Genomic DNA, 17,658 nt, shown 5'->3' with positions numbered 1-17,658 from the left:
TGAATGTTGGTGTTCAGGTGTCCACAAACTTTCATCAATATACTAGTGTATGTGGTTACAGACAAATCATATAGAGCAATGAAATTGCTCAACTCTGGCTGTCATGTTTATAAAATTTGGCTGACAATTAATTGTCAAACAAATAATTGTGGTTATAACTAATTTCATCACTCAATCTACCAGTTTGACATAGTCTCATGACAACTCGTAATAATTTGTATGAGATGACAAAATCGTAAGATATTGTGCAACTTGGCCTGTACAAAAAGGTATGACTTTTATTCCCATAGAGACCAATCAACCAAACCAACAAACAAACTGAATTTCAAGTCGATACAATACAGGCATCAAATCTGAACTAGCCACATTTCCAACACTTTAATTTAAGAAATGTCTGTATACACATTTGGTTTCTTATTTATTTATGCAATACAAATGGCTGATTAATAAACGGAATACGCTTCAATCATCTCGTTCCAAACCCTGAGGGTTTTCTTTCTTCCCTGGTACACTAAACTTATTTTCTAAAGGTTTTAGGGTAAGGGGTTATACTTTGTGGTTAGGTTTGGGGTTTCGGTTAGGGGTTAAACTAATGAAAAATCAAAAGAACACTTGTTCAAAACCCATATGTTTTTCTTTCTATTGTGTAATACAATAGCGATTTTCCTAGTAAAATCATGGTAAGTTTGGTGAGGGGTTACGCTTAATGGTTAGGTTTGGGTTAGGGGTTAAACTTTGGAAAAATCGCAGTAATATAATTTGTTGGTCCATTTATTTTCTCTATGGGAGAAAAAGTAATCTCTTACTAGGATTTCGACTTCTTACATGACGGGTTGTGTGCATAGTAAAAAATATTCTTAATTTTACTAAAAAAGAATATAAACATTGGTTGACGGTGCTGAAAGTCACTCTTCATTTGCATAAAGTTAAACTTTCTCAACTTTGTCGTGTCACTGGACATGGCCAGATCATGTCTCCAACAATTGCTGTTGATTTGTGTCACCAGAAGTCACCGCCTCTTATTGTAAATGAATAAGTTCAGGTCACTTTGTCGCTGGCAGTATGAACGGGGCATAAGGCCTTTTTTTTCAGACAATTCTTTTACCTCGCTTCTACTCCACAAGGGTCTCCCACTCTGTTTCTTTCCATTTGCTGCTGTCCTTGGTCTCAGCGTCCAATTTTCTTCCTCCCTAATCATTCCATTGGTCTTATCCTGTGCATTAGCTCCATGACATTGCATGTCCCTGGCCCTCCTCCCTGCTCCCTCACTTTCTTTCTCTCTCTCTCTCTGTGTGTTTGGTTTGTCACTCTTTTTCACTGAAGCTTCCCCACTTTTTGGTCGCCCAGTGACACGCCACTTTATAACCTGGAGCCGATTGAGCCCCTGCCCTTTGACGTATCTCGTTTCCGCGGGCTCACCGCGGCTCTGCTGCTGGACCTCACCGCCCTCGCCAGTTTGCAGGATGACTGCTCCAAAACTGCTTCCACCTGCCGGCATGAGCGCAGACACCGGCACGAACCCCAGGAAGAACGTGAGAGTGAATCACGCACCAAGCCAAAGGAGGGAACTGGAGACTTGCGCGTATCTCACAGCTTAGATGAAGTTAGAGCTCACGCACCTCCCAATTCGCACTCCGAGAATGAGCTGGCCACCTACACGCAGGACACTATGCAGCAGACGCCAGCAGAAGGACGACGCAGGCTGCAGGAGATGGCGGTGTCTCGGGGAAGCTCACAGGAGGCAGACGCGCAGTTAGAGGTGCATGCGGTGCAGCTGTCATATCTGTATCTGGGAGCGATGAAGACTTTGAGCGTCCTGCTGAGCTGTAGTAAATATGCTGAACTGCTGCTGATCCCTAAAGTGATGCCCGACAGTGGCCATAATGCAGATTGTGCCAGTCCTGGGTTGAGTGTCTGTCAGGAGGAGGCAGAGCTGCGATCGGCTCTGCAGTTTCTTATGCGACACATGGTGAAGCGGGCAGTGATGAGGTCACCCATAAAAAGGGCACTTGGACTGGCAGACCTTGAGCGGGCACAAGCTATGATCTATAAACTGGTGGTCAATAGCCTACTTGAAGAACAGGAAGGCCAGAGTGCCAAACCAGGTACATCAAAAACATTAAAACACATCTGATACATGTAAACCCACATGCACAGTTTCAAAGGGATAGTTCACCCCAAAATAAAAATTCTCTCATCATTTACTCACCCTCATGTTGTTCCAAACCCACATGACTTCCATGGTACTCAAAAAGAGATGTTATGCAGTATTTTAGCTTCAGTCACCATTCAATTTCATTGTATAGAAAAAAGATTAAATGACAGTTTTATTTTTGTTCACACAGTTTTTTGTTTTAGTCATAGTTTTGTCCCTTAAATTGTAGTAATGTCCTTTAAATTAGTCAGTATTTTTGTCATGTCATATTCATTAATTGTAGTCACTTCTAGTCTGACTAAAATTGCATACAAGTTTAGTCAACGCAAATAATATCTTTTAGTTGATGATGATGACAAAAACATGTCAGATTGTAACAGACCAAACTTTAATTACTCATTCAAACATTTATAACTAATTTATAAAAATGTTTTTAATTTAAACGTGTATCAGTAAAAGATAAGCTCCATAAAATACAACTATGCTTTATGTGAAAACCTGAGCTCTTGAAAGAATAGCATAAACTGAATATACTGAAGTATTAGCTACTTTTTAGAAGTTAGCCTGCTGTATTCTGAATTCTTCATGCTTAAAAATTCATGCAAAAATGAAAATTCTCTCATCATTTACTCACCCTCATGCCATCCCAGATGTGTATGACTTTCTTCTGCAGAAAACAAAGATTTTTAGAAGAATATCACAGCTCTGTAGGTCCATACAATGCAAGTGAATGGTGACCAAAATTTTGAAGCTCCAAAATGCACATAACTGCAGCATAAAACGAATCCATAAGACTGCATATGGAAAGATCCATATCATTAGAAGTGATATAAGTGTGGTTGATAAACAGATCAATATTTAAGTAACTTTTTACAGTTTTTACAGATCACATTCTCATTCTCAGATCTCTTTTTTTCATAAACTATGTCTTTGTTTGTGCTTATTTAGTGGATGCAGAGTGTGAGGAGTTTGAGGGAGATAAACCGTTTCAGACTCCAGTTACTACCTCCCCCTCAGCCTCCAGCAGCACCTCCTTCATGAGCTCCTCGCTGGAGGACACTACCACAGCAACCACCCCTGTTACCACAGCAACCACCCCAGTCACTGACGCTGAGACTGCACCAGCTTCTGAGTCACCTGGAGTGATGCCACTCAGCCTGCTCAGGTACATAAATGCGCACGCACACACACACAGTTTGTCAGAGGATGTTAACATTTAATCTTTTTTACATTGAATCTTCAAATGGATAGTTTAACAAAAAATGAAAATTCTGCCATTTCCTCACCCCAATGCTGTTGTATGACTTTATTCCATGGAACAATAAATATTTTTTTAAGGTAGGATGTTAGTCACCATTCACTTTCATTCTGCCTAACATCTCCTTTCGTATGCCACAGAAGAAAGTAAGTCATACAGGTTTGGAACAGCATGCGTATGAATAATGACAGAATTTTTGGTGAACTTTTGGGTGAACTCTCTTTTGAATTTCCTTTTTCAAAACAATTATCATTATTAATTGGTGTGCACGTATATTGTATGTTTGAGCAGGCAGATGTTCTCCAGCTACCCAACCACCACTTTGCTGCCGGCGCGTAGAGCTCAGACCCCTCCAGTCTCCTCGTTGCCCTCCTCGCCATCAGATGAGCATGGCCGTAGACAGAGCCTCACATCACCTGAGTCCCAGCCTGCCAGGACCACCAGCAGGACAGGTACAAACACACACAAAAATAATCCACAACATAAACGTAATATTACAACTGACATCTGCACAGCCAATGAAGCGAATACACAGATTAACTTGAACTAAGTTTCGGTAATAATGCGCTACACTGTCTAAAAAATGTAAAATTAAAGTATAAATACTTCAGAATACAGTGATAAAGTAGGAATGTTGTATTTTGTTTTTATTAGTGCTGTCAGTCAATTAAAATTTGTAATTGCGACTACTCGTTTAATTTTTCGTAGTTAATCGTGAATAATTGCAAATATTGAAAGTGCTAAAATTTGACACTATTTATAATTATTTTCCGGTCAAAATGCATTTATTTCCATCTTAGGAAAGAAAACAAAACAAAATGTAACAAAATAATGCTTAATTAGCATTTTCCAAACAAAGCCTTCCACAGTATTAAGATAGAAATGCACTAAAATAGCACCAATTCAAGTAAAATTAAATGTTTCCCAAAGTTTAACTGGGAGTTTGACTAATTGAAAGAACTAGTTCCCACATAGTTTGCATTTTCTTTGCAATGGGCATTAAATCTCTTAAACTCTCATCCTCCACAATTGCCAGTAGACTGTGGCTATCTGCTTTCCTACGGCCGCGTTCATGATTTACATTAGGCCATCAACACCAGCGCTGCTTTGAACTCCACATGAAGAGCGCTTGTAAACAAAAACGTCTCATTCTGCGTTTTTGTGATATTTAAGACTTGACATGCTTCTGTGGTAATTAAAATGCGCCTTACGTAGGCTGAAATACTTTCTATCACAAGTCCCATGTGGGCTTGTTTTGTACATTGAATGTCCTTACGATGTCCTTTCTATATCATTTTTATCACGAAAGCGCTGTTGTGTGTGTGTGTGTGCAGAGATTATTTTATTTACTGAGATACCTCCACAGCTCTATCATAAGAGAGAGCGTTACGGTCAACTAGCGTGTTACAACAGTACCGCACATAGAATGTCTATGGGACTGCCGCATTTTATGCAAGCTTGTAGGCTCACCTTGGTAGAAGGGCACTGGTGTGTGTGTGTGTGTGTGTGTGTGTGTGTGTGTGTGTGTATATATATATGTGTGTGTGTTGTGAAGTGTGCGTCAGTGTAATGACTCAAGGCGAACACATTGCAAAGGTTCCGAACTTCAGTGTGTTAATGCTGGTTCATGTTGTATTAACAGTAAATTCGTCAGTCGCGTTTGAGAAAAAAATTAACTTGTTTAACTTTAATCGTATGCATTGACGTGTTAATTCTGACAGCTCTTATGTTTTTACATGTTTCAATTTATTAATTTAATGTTTTTTTTTTTTAAATGTATGAATGTTTGGTATGTTAAGGTTTGACATGCTTTTGTCATTTTGTGCATTATTGTCAACTAGAAAGTTATTTTCATTGACTAAAATTTACCAAATGAATATGACAAAGAAATATTGACTTAATATAAAGGACATAAAAAATTGTTTGTAAAACTTAAAACTGCAGTCATGTCTGTATACACATACTCAATTGCTTAATCCTGTACAAATCTGCTCTCTATGTGTTTGTTTTCGCCAAGCATTATCAGACCCCAGTAGTCGACTCTCTACATCTCCACCTCCTCCAGCTATCGCCGTTCCACTGTTGGAAATGGGCTTCTCGCTCAGACAGATCATGAAAGCTTTAGAAGCAACAGGTACAGAGACACTCTTTCTCACAGAGAGATAATTTCAGAGTCAAGATCTCTTACTTTACTGTTTAGAATCATGTTACCATATTAGTTTTTCAGAGCTTTTCTGTGTTTGTCTGTAGGTGCTCGTGGTGAGGCAGATGCTCAGAACATCACTGTACTTGCGATGTGGATGATCGACCACCCGGGGACGGCAGACTCTGAGGAGTCTTCAGACCCCTGCTCTGGGGCTGCAGGAGGGGGCAAGAGCACAGAGAGGAGCTACCTGCGCTCCCCGGAAGACATCCCCAATGCTGATGCTGCAGAAATGGAGGAGGGATTCAGTGACAGGTATAATGCGACACCTATACAATGTGTGACATGATTCATAGTATAACAAGAGTCACTCTGCAAACTTAGGTCATTCTTTGGTTTGGTCAATTTATGGTACTTTAAAGGTGCTATAAGCGATTTAAGACATCAACCATTTAGCTTACATCAACCAAATACACAGCCTCTCTCTAAAACCCGGACTCTGAAGACTGTCCAGCCAATCTAATGTCAGGAATCCCAAACATGCAAAATGATTAACAGACAGAGAGCCTTTCTGATTCACCAGTTTTCAAATGAAATTTGGCTTTAAAAAAAAATGCATGCTGCTTCCCACAGAGACAGGTGTGATTGGTCTATTTCAATTATATCTGTCAAGTAGTAGGTACATTTTATGTGGTAATCAAATTAATTGCATACAACAACTTTAATCTCTCTCTCCATAGTCCTGAAGGACTTGATCAAGAATCAGCCTCTGCCTCGGCTGGTCCAACTCCCAGAGGACGCACTGCAGCCAGCAGGAAGCACCGCTTTGACCTTGCTGCACGCACTTTACTAGCTCGTGCAGGTACATATAGTCGTGCACCCCAAGCTCTCAAAAGTCTTCACAAGCGCATTACTAAAATTGTATTTTGTCATGTAGCCGGTCTGTACCGCTCAGTACAGGCACATCGAACACAAGCCCGTCAAGAAGGCTCTGGGCTGCAGCAGGAGTCTGGGCCTCTGGGGGCACTGTACGACTTCAATCTGGATGAAGAGCTGGAACTGGAGCTGGATCAGGAGGCCATGGAGGCCATGTTCACCCAGGAGCTGGCATCTGACTCCAACATTCTGGGAATGTGGATCCCAGAGGTACTGGACTGGCCAACATGGGTGTGTGTGACAGTAGCCTGGGGCTGCCGCTGCTTTACTACTCACCTTTAACCCCAACTGCACGGCTATACATGCAAAAATACGCTTACACACTCAATCAGAGAACACTCTCCAAAGCACACACGCTTACTTCGCGATCTAAATGGGGACATAACATAGACTTGTATTGTTTTCATTTAAGCTGATTACAACTACTATATACTAACACTAACCCTACCCCTAAAAGAAAATTGTGTTTGCTTTATGTAGTAATTGATTTTCAATTTAGGACATCCCTGAATGTTTTCATAGGGAGGTTTTGTCAGAATTAGGTCACTTTTGGGGACAATTTTTATATCCAAACTATAGCTAAATATCTACACACACACACACACACATATATATATATATATATATATATATATATATATATACACACACTCACACATACACATATACAGTACACTCACTCATGTTCTCATGTAACCAGCACTCAATTAACACAATCAAACTTCTGCAGAAAGCGCAGCAGTTCACTCACACATTAACACTGATGCATGCTGCCACTGCAGGAAAGCAGCATACGTTGATACTGGGATGCTTCAGCACTGATCTATGTTCCACTGGCTTTAATTAACCTTAAAATGTGTGTTGCACAAAAGCCGGTGTGAGACCAATCAAAACTTTCTATACCATCTAATCTCAGTTGTTTGGCCTTGTCTTGTCTGCCTGCATGTGTGTTAGCACGTGTGTGAGTCAGACGACCGTGATGAGGTGGTTGCATGTGAGCTCTGCGGGGTGAGCGTGTCCAGCTTTAACCAGCACATGAAGAAGAGTCATCCGGGCTGTGGTCGCAGTGCCAATCGCCAGGGTTACCGCAGTAATGGATCCTATGTGGACGGCTGGTTTGGAGGGGAGTGTGGAAGTGGGAATCCCTATTACCTGCTCTGTGGCAGTTGCAGAGAGAAATACCTCAACATGAAGAGCAAAATCAAAGGACCACTGCCTGAGAGGTGAGCTTGTGAGAGAGAGCAATCACTTGCATGTCTTACAATACAAGACATGAGCCCGTGATAAACATGTATTGTTTTTTTACTGGCCTCTGTTGTTCAGGTATAAAGGTCAAGCTCCAGACCTGTTGGGAAAGCAAGACAGTGTGTATGAAGGTATTTAAAGTGGAAGATCATGCACACCATACACACAACAACAACAACAAAAAACTTCATGCAAGAACAAGTGCTCACAGGCTTCCCATATTTTGTGGAGTGGGAACCCTGTTTGTGTGTGTGTTTGGGTCAGTGTTTCTAAACACATGCTCTTTTGTTCTGCAGAGGACTGGGACATGTTGGATGTAGATGATGCAGAGCGTCTGACCGGTGAGGAAGAGTTCGTCATGCTTTCTGCTCCGCTGGGTCTCAGTGAACACAGACCTGTCCCCGAGGCCGTCCATTTTCCAGACACCGACCCCCTCGGCGCATCTGTTGCCATGGTCACTGCTACCAACAGCATGGAGGAAACTCTATTGCAGATAGGTATGATAACACCCTACTACTTGATTTCATCACCTTTGGATTGTAAAATATAATGACTATAAAATGTTTTCTTCAGAACAGTGTGCTCTGATGAATCATGCACAATAACAAATGTTTTAAGAAATACGTAAAAAGGGCGAATTTTAATTTGTTACCTTTTCACTGACCCTGCCACTGTAATACAGTATTGGGGAGTATGTATCTTATAAATGTTTATGATTAAAATGAATGTGATTTTTACTGTGATTTTTATCTGTTTTTAATGCCAGACCTTATTTGTTAAACAAAAACACAATTTTTTTCTATTATAAATGCAAGTTATGCATTCAGTTCAGCTGGGCAATTTATTTAAGAATTGATTCATGAACAAGTTATGTTTTGCTCATGTTTTAAGAAAAGGACCCATTGTCTAGTGAGAGTAAGTATTTTTTCTGCCTTTTGATTTCAGTGTAATGCATGCTCTGTCCATAGGTTGCCAGAGTTCAGTGGATAAGAGCACATCAGGTCGATTGTCTCTGGGGGAGCAGGCGGCAGGTCTGCAGACGTCTGCTGATCGCCTGGTGGCTCTGAAAAGAGTCACTACAGCTGCACAAGTCCTGCTGGCCAGAACGATGGTCATGAGAGCTCTGTCCCTGCTGTCAGTTAGGTTAGTGTGTTTGTTTATGTGTTAAGAAATAAGCATATCAAAATAAAGCACAACAGGGTAATCAGGACTCTAACATGAAGGGGTCTTTTAAACTGAAGGGGTTTATGATTAGCTGACTCTTTTATTACACAGCTGCTTACCACATAAGTATAAGTAAATTTATAAATGGAAATATAAATAATTTGAGTTTAAATTATTTCATTATGTGAGATGGAAGAGACAGTAGAGTGATACTCGAAACATGAAACTAGCACAGCTGTGTTGGAAATTAATTGCTAATTATACAAATATATTTGTAATCAATTAATCTATAGAGCTGTGTAGTAAATATACAGTGGTGTGAAAAAGAGTTTGCCCCCTTCCTGATTTCTTTTTTTTTTTGCATGTTTGTCACACTTAAATGTTTCAGATCATCAAACAAGTTTAAATATTAGTCAAAGATAACACAAGTAAACACAAAATGCAGTTTTTAAATGAAGGTTGTTATTATTAAGGGAAAACAAAATCCAAACCTACATGGCCCTGTGTGAAAAAGTGATTGCCCCCTAAACCTAATAACTGGTTGGGCCACCCTTAGCAGCAACAACTGCAATCAAGCGTTTGTGATAACTTGCAATGAGTCTTTTACAGCGCTGTGGAGGAATTTTATCCCACTCATCTTTGCAGAATTGTTGTAATTCAGCCACATTGGAGGGTTTTCGAGCATGAACTGCCTTTTTAAGGTCATGCCACAGCATCTCAATAGGATTCAGGTCAGGACTTTGACTAGGCCACTCCAAAGTCTTCATTTTGTTTTTCTTCAGCCATTCAGAGGTGGACTTGCTGGTGTGTTTTGGATCATTGTCCTGCTGCAGAACCCAAGTTCGCTTCAGCTTGAGGTCACGAACAGATGGCCGGACATTCTCCTTCAGGATTTTTTGGTAGACAGCAGAATTCATGGTTCCATTTATCACAGCAAGTCTTCCAGGTCCTGAAGCAGCAAAACAGCCCCAGACCATCACACTACCACCACCATATTTTACTGTTGGTATGATGTTCTTTTTCTGAAATGCGGTGTTACTTTTACGCCAGATGTAATGGGACACACATCTTCCAAAAAGTTCAACTTTTGTCTCATCAGTCCACAGAGTATTTTCCCAAAAGTCTTTGGGATCATCAAGATGTTTTCTGGCAAAAATGAGACGAGCCTTAATGTTCTTTTTGCTCAGCAGTGGTTTTCGTCTTGGAACACTGCCATGCAGGCCATTTTTGCCCAGTCTTTTTCTTATGGTGGAGTCATGAACACTGACCTTAACTGAGGCAATTGAGGCCTGCAGTTCTTTGGATGTTGTTGTGGGGTCTTTTGTGACCTCTTGGATGAGTCGTCGCTGCGCTCTTGGGGTAATTTTGGTCGGCCGGCCACTCCTGGGAAGGTTCACCACTGTTTCATGTTTTCGCCATTTGTGGATAATGGTTCTCACTGTGGTTCACTGGAGTCCCAAAGCTTTAGAAATGGCTTTATAACCTTTTCCAGACTGATAGATCTCAATTACTTTCTTCTCATTTGTTCCTGAATTTCTTTGGATCTCAGCATGATGTCTAGCTTTTGAAGATCTTTTGGTCTTCTTCACTTTGTCAGGCAGGTCCTATTTAAGTGATTTCTTGATTGAGAACAGGTGTGGCAGTAATCAGGCCTGGGTGTGGCTAGAGAAATTGAACTCAGGTGTGATTAAACACAGTTAAGTTATGTTTTAACAGGTGGGACAAACACTTTTTCACACAGGGCCATGTAGGTTTGGATTTTGTTTTCCCTTAATAATAACAACCTTCATTTAAAAACTGCATTTTGTGTTTACTTGTGTTATCTTTGACTAATATTTAAACTTGTTTGATGATCTGAAACATTTAAGTGTGACAAACATGCAAAGAAATAAGAAATCAGGAAGGGGGCAAACACTTTTTCACACCACTGTATATATGGCAGAGTTTCTCTACATATTAGGGCTGCACAATTAATCGTATTTTAACCGTGATCACAATTATGCCTCTTACGGTTAATTGAGCATAACCGTCTACCGTATTAGTGAACTAAAAAGCAGAAATTATAAGCCAGGTAAATTTGCAAATTGTTTTTCATTTTCATAATGGGCTGTGTGTACGGACGACAAGCTCTTTCGAAGTCCTTTTTCACCGGTCACGCTCTCTTCAGAAGTTCGCAATTGACCAATCACCGTTTCACTTTTGAACAAGCTCCGAAACATGGAGCTGCAGGTGAGGTGTCTCGTATGTGCACCACTCTGATCTGTAGTGTTTAACACGTGAGACTCCGCATCATAATGCGGTGTTTTAGCGGTCTCAGAGCAGTTCTGTGCTCGATGCACATGAAATCCATCTCGTGCTTTGATCATGTGTGTTACATACAGAACAGCAGTGCTCTCAGTTCAGTTCGTGTGCAAAACCGCATTATATTTAAAGTGCTCCAGATTTACTTCAGTTGCACATTTGCATAATTCCACATATATTTGGCCGTTACAAGTTTGTAAACAAATCTAAATAAACTGGACCTTATTCGTCTCAGACGAAACACATGGAAAGAGATGAGAGATTGCTGTGTGTTTGTTTCCACTGAAACGTGGCTGAACGACAGCACACCGGATATGGGCATTCAGCTGCACTGTCCGGTTAGACCCGCGGGGATGGCTTGTGTGTGTACATTAACAAAGAATGGTGTGACAACATGGTTGTAGTCTCCAGCCACTGTTCATTGCTAGTGGAAATTATTGTTGTGAAGTGTAGACCCTTTTACCTGCCGAGGGAGTTCACAGCTATTATTATATACCATCACTATATGTGCCATCCAGAAACCATGAGTGACAGCAGAAGTCCTCAGGCTGCTGAAAGCTCGAGATGAGGCATTCAGATCGGGAGATAAAACAGCCCTAAAGACAACAAGGGCCCATCTGCTCCATGGTATCAGGAAGGCCAAATGGCTTTATGCACAGAAAATCAACAGATACTTCATAGACAAAAATGATGCAAGGGGCCTGTGGCAAGGCATTCAAGCCATCACAGGCTACGAACCTTTGCCACAGGCCTGTGATGGGAATGCTTCCTTCTCAGACACACTCAATCACTTCTATGTGAGATTTGAAGCACAAAATTATATGCCTGCTTACAAATCACCCCCACTTCCAAATGAGCAGATACTCTGTTTGTCGCCTGCTGATGTGAGGAAGACCTTAGTAGGATCTGCAGGACCTGACAATATACCTGGGTACTGAAAGACTGTGCAGACCAGCTGACAAATGTTCTCATGGACATCTTTAACACCTCGCTGAGTTAGGCAGTTGTTCCTATGTGTTTTAAGTCTGCAACCATAATACTAATGCCTAAGAAATCCCCCGCGACCTGCTTAAATGACTACCGTCCTGTAGCATTGACTTCTTTCATTATGAAGTGCTTTGAAAGACTAGTCAAGCAACACATAAAGACCTGCCTCCCCAATACACTTGATCCCTATCAGTTTGCATACCGCTTAAACTGGTCCACGGAGGATGCGATTTCTTCTGCTCTCCACTTAACCTTGATCCACTTGGAGAAAAATAACTTGTATGTTAGAATGTTGTTTGTTGACTTCAGTTCAGCATTTAATACAGTCATTCCGCAAAGGCTCATTTGTAAACTGAGTCAGCTGGGCCTTAATACATCTCTCTGCAACTGGATCCTGGATTTTTTAACTGGAACACCACAGTCTGTCTGTGTAGGCCATAACACCTCTAGCACCATTATACTGAACACAGGCACCCCACAAGGCTGTGTGCTCAGCCCACTGCTCTTCACATTGTTTAGACATGACTGTCCGCTAAGTTCAACTCTAACCATATCGTTAAATTTGCTGATGATACGACAGTGGTGGGTCTCATCAGCAAAAATGATTAATCACTGTACAGGAAGGAGGTGAACCAACTGGTTGAATGGTGTGGTGAAAACAACTTGTCCCTTAATGTTAACAAAACAGAGGTGGTAGCCTTCAGGAAGAATCGCATCAATCACTCCCCTCTGACCATCAATGGCTCTGTCGGAGAGAGAGTCAGCAGCTCTACATTTCTGGGAGTGCATATCTCAGAAGCTCTCATCTGGACTACCAACACCACATCAAAAGTAACAGTCAGTACTGGTGTGGCCACCAGCTGCATTAAGTACTGCAGTGCATCTCCTCCTTGTGGACTGCACCAGATTTTCCAGTTCTTGCTGTGAGATGTTACCCCACTCTTCCACCAAGGCACTTGCAAGTTCCCGGACATTTCTGGGGGGAATGGCCCTGGCCCTCACCCTCCGATCCAACAGGTCCCAGACGTGCTCAACGGGATTGAGATCCGGGCTCTTCGCTGACCATGGCAGAACATTGACATTACTGTCTTGCAGGAAATCACGCACAGAACGAGCAGTATGGCTGGTGGTATTGTCATGCTGGAGGGTCATGTCAGGATAAGCCTGCATGAAGGGTACCACATGAGGGAGGAGGATGTCTTACCTGTAACGCACAGCGTTGAGATTGCCTGCAATGACAACAAGCTCAGTCCGATGATGCTGACAGACCCTTCACATCCAAATCGATCCCGCTCCAGAGTACAGACCTCGGTGTAACTCTCATTCTTTCGACGATAATCACAAGTCCGACCATCACCCCTGGAGAGACAAAACCACGACCCGTCAGTGAAGAGCACTTTTTGCCAGTGCTGTCTGGTCCAGCGAAGGTGGGTTTGTGCCCATAGGCGACGTTGTTGCCGGTGATGTCTGGTAAGGACCTGCCTTACAACAGGTCTAAAAACCCTCAGTCCAGCCTCTCTCAGCCTATTGCGGACAGTCTGAGCACTGATGGAGGGAGGGATTGTGCTTTCCTGGTGTAACTCAGGCAGTTGTTGTTGACATCCTTTACCTGTCCCGCAGGTGTGATATTCGGATGTACCGATCTTGTGCAGATATTGTTACACGTGGTCTGCCACTGCGAGGACGATCAACTGTCCTTCCTGTCTCCCTGTAGTGCTGTCTTAGGCATCTCACAGTACGGACATTGCAATTTATTGCCCTGGCCACATCTGCAGTCCTCATGCCTCCATGCAGCATGCACGTTCACGCAGATGAGCAGGGACACTGGGCATCTTTCTTTTGGTGATTTTCAGAGTCAGTAGAAAGGTCTCTTTATTGTCCTAAGTTTTTATAAATGTGACCTTAATTGCCTACCGTCTGTAAGCTGTTAGTGTCTTAATGACCGTTCCACAGGTGCATGTTCATTAATTGTTTATGGTTCATTTAACAAGCATGGAATACATTGGTTAAACCCTTTACAATAAAGAGCTGTAAAGTTATTTGGATTTGTACAAAATTATTTTTAAAATACAGTGTCCTGAAAAAGGGACGTTTCTTTTTTGCTGGGTTTATATGTAATGTTCATGATCATTTGCACTTTATAATGTACTGCAATTTTTCAATGTACGTTGCACTATATTTTCTCCTCACTCTGTGAATTCCAAGTTGGAATCTAAGTCTTGTCTACCTCGTTCTTTAGCACATAACACCGTAGTCCTGTGAGACACGAAATGTAATTCTCTTGTATGTCACCATACTTGTGAAATGACAATAAAATGACTACTACTACTATTAATGTAACCCCATGGCACCGGGATTGTGTGGAGTGAGGAGGTGATGAGAGTATTTCACCATGTATGAGTTGACAACAGTTTTGTGCTCCTCCTTTCAAACTAAACACAGAAACAACTAATTATTACAGAAATATATTACTATTGTATATTGCAATAATAATTTTAAAAGTGTGATTTTTATTTTGTCCAAATTGTGCAGCCCTGTAATGTAATTTTTATAATGACAGAATGATCATGATTACAATTTTGAGCAAAATATTCGTGATTATCATTTGAACTATTATCGTGTAGCCCTACTATATATGGTAATTTGTGTCTGCTCTTCAGCGGTTCGAGTTGTAGTCTGGCAGCAGGATTGGAGTCTCTAGGCTTAACAGACATCAGGACTCTGGTGCGTCTGATGTGTTTGGCTGCAGCAGGTAGAGCTGGACTGTCTACAGGTCTTTCATTAGGCCCTGGATCCTCTGAACGCCCACGAGGGGCCAACAAGCCCACGAAACCCATCTCCTGTTTGGCATACCTCAGCACTGCTGTGGGCTGCCTGGCATCGAACAGCCCCAGTGCTGCCAAACTACTGGTTCAGCTGTGTACTCAGGTAGCCAAATGCCCTCATTAGTATCTAGAGTATAGATTTTACATAAACAGACAATGACTATATCTACTCTTTACATGGATATCTAGATATTGACAAAAATGTTTTGTCTCACTCGTCTTGTCATTCCCTTCCCTACTTTTTTTCCCTCTGTGTAGAATCTGATATCAGCTGCCACTGGGATGAATCTGACCACAGTGGATGATCCCATACAGAGGAAATTCCTGCCCAGCTTCCTGAGGGGTGTGGCAGAAGAGAACAAGCTGGTGACGTCGCCCAATTTTGTGGTGACCCAGGCACTGGTGGCCCTGCTTGCCGATAAAGGTGCCAGGCTTCGACACGGCTATGACAAGGCCGAACTGGAAAAGAGAGGTCAGTCAACATCTAGCCAACCACTTGAGAATGCCTGCCATATTATAAAAAAAAATTTCCAGTCATCTTTTGTTAGTTTTGTTTTTATTTTTTTTATTATTATTGTTTTGTTAATCTCATATTTTATTTGTTTTGGCAGCAGAGGGACTGGCAGAGCTGTTGCTATCCATAACTTCACCCCTTTGCCTATCACTGACATTTTAATTTCTTATGTTTTTTCTCATGTTTTGCTTGCATGTGTGTGTATTTGTCTGTGTGAATGTGTGTATGTTTGTTTATGTCTCTCGTTCGCGGCCTGGCTTTGCTCCGCATGGTCGTCGCAGAGTTAATATCGCCTCTCTATGCCCACCTTTCCTGTGCCCCTCTTGCTCTAGGCCCATTGGAGCTGGCAAATGCACTGGCGGCATGCTGCCTCTCATCTCGACTCTCATCGCAGCACCGCCAATGGGCCGCGCAGCAGCTGGTGCGCACACTGGCCGCTCATGACCGAGACAACCAGAGCCGGCCGCAAACCTTCGCAGATGTGGCAGGAGACCTGCGGAAGTGGTCCACTTTCAGACTAGAGGCTCATCAGAGCCGGGTATGGTTCCTCCAGCTTTCTGAATCAGGAGACATTCTATGTGTTTGCTGTATTTTGCTGTAACAGCTCTGAATGGTTTTAAAGGTGTCATGAAGTGCTATTTTTTTTTTAAATAATTTTATTATCTTTCCTGAGGTCCAATGATAATTTTATAAAAGTTTTTTTGCACCAAAATGGTCACAATTTAGTAATATATGATCATTTTCCACCCTGCTTTTAGCCCTTTGTCTGAAATGCTCTGCACCTCCTTAAAACTTCAACGTAAACGGCCACTGTTATGATTGTCTAACATCATGCAGCCCTTCAAATTCAGCAAACTCAACCGAAAGAGACTGTACAAGCCCCTCAACATTATAAAACAAAATTGCAGGGTTTACACAAAGAACATCTAACACATTGCATCTGAATACTGTATATTAAACTGTTCATCTCAAGCACAACTTTTATCACTCAGCACCATAAACTATCAATCAGTCATGACATTTGAAATATTCTTGAATGAAATAGTTTACTTACGTATTTGAAGTGTTTTTAACTGTCCCATCCTTCAATAACAGTTCTTTTGGAAAGCTGGAATCATTTTATGATGGTTCACAAACAATCGACACTGACATGAGCCGAAAAAACTCGTAATAGTCCAAAGCACAGTGAATTTTACGCACACACATACTGAAGGCACACTCAGGTGCACATCGCCGGAAACACACCGAAACTGTCAAAGATGTCCAATGTTTACATAAACCAACAATTAAAAATAGCACAGATGGGCGGAAAAAACACGTCCATGACATGTTTGTGCTCCAAAGCAACACAGGCAGCAGATGAAGGAAACTCACTTTCAGAGTTTTAACTTGACAGCAAATCTTTTAAAAGCGGCGAGACACATGACAACGGTCAAAGAGTCTGTGTAGTTCATGTTCATATACAAAATAATTAAAAATAGTCCAAATGGGTCCCCTTTGGTGTTATGTTAGGAATAGTTAGCCACACAAGGCCTGCCATCTTGACTTGAACTGCGCGACAGTGGGCGGGGCTTAGGGTGCGATGATGCATGTTGTGGGATGTGTAAATACAAATGAGCAATGAGTCATGACGTCATAAACAGACAGATTTCAAAACGAGATGTTTCAGCAGGGTGACAACTATAAATGTTCTTTTTAGACTGGGGAGGAATTTTTAAATTCTGAAATTTACAATATGTTTTTGTAGTACAGTTACCTCTTATATTTTTAAATATCAAGGACATTTTTATTTTCCATTTCATGACCACTTTAATTTATTTAGTTGCTTTGATTAGAAGATAGACTGACAATTGGTTTGGCCAATAATGTTCACCGATATTCACTTTTGTCCACTTAATTGGTTATTGGGTCTTTTACATCAAGTTTATTGATAAATGGAGGGTTCAACAGGAAACAACAGTGTTTACGAGTAACTGTAGGTACTCACGTAACCACGGTTCTCTGATAACAGGAGTGGTATCTCACTATGGGAATTCGCCTCATGTGTATCCGACACTGGAAGCAATGACACCACGTCTGTCAGCTGACAGACCAGTCACAGCAGTGATAAGGGAGCCACACCTCCCTATA

General features: G+C 41.6%; 1 protein-coding gene across 10 annotated transcripts in view; it reads left to right on the top strand.

Moving 5' to 3' along the window:
• The window catches only part of LOC127413792 (probable E3 ubiquitin-protein ligase HERC1), an 88,171-nt gene that overhangs the window by 39,854 nt on the left and 30,659 nt on the right, over positions 1-17,658 (top strand). For 6 of the 10 annotated variants that reach the window (XM_051651247.1, XM_051651237.1, XM_051651216.1 and 3 more), the window contains 14 exons: positions 1,324-2,105; positions 3,104-3,320; positions 3,705-3,865; positions 5,431-5,547; positions 5,664-5,871; positions 6,297-6,418; positions 6,494-6,723; positions 7,447-7,715; positions 7,816-7,868; positions 8,034-8,234; positions 8,706-8,880; positions 14,850-15,117; positions 15,273-15,486; positions 15,810-16,066. In XM_051651247.1, the coding sequence (XP_051507207.1) occupies positions 1,324-2,105; positions 3,104-3,320; positions 3,705-3,865; positions 5,431-5,547; positions 5,664-5,871; positions 6,297-6,418; positions 6,494-6,723; positions 7,447-7,715; positions 7,816-7,868; positions 8,034-8,234; positions 8,706-8,880; positions 14,850-15,117; positions 15,273-15,486; positions 15,810-16,066 (3,274 nt within the window). The remainder of the gene's footprint in view (positions 1-1,323; positions 2,106-3,103; positions 3,321-3,704; positions 3,866-5,430; positions 5,548-5,663; positions 5,872-6,296; positions 6,419-6,493; positions 6,724-7,446; positions 7,716-7,815; positions 7,869-8,033; positions 8,235-8,705; positions 8,881-14,849; positions 15,118-15,272; positions 15,487-15,809; positions 16,067-17,658) is intronic. The other 4 variants (XM_051651286.1, XM_051651257.1, XM_051651229.1 and 1 more) reach the window with 3 other exon arrangements.

The sequence above is a fragment of the Myxocyprinus asiaticus genome, chromosome 2, assembly GCF_019703515.2.
Source record: "Myxocyprinus asiaticus isolate MX2 ecotype Aquarium Trade chromosome 2, UBuf_Myxa_2, whole genome shotgun sequence".
Lineage (NCBI taxonomy): Eukaryota > Metazoa > Chordata > Actinopteri > Cypriniformes > Catostomidae > Myxocyprinus > Myxocyprinus asiaticus.
This window is presented reverse-complemented; position numbering and strand designations above follow the sequence as displayed.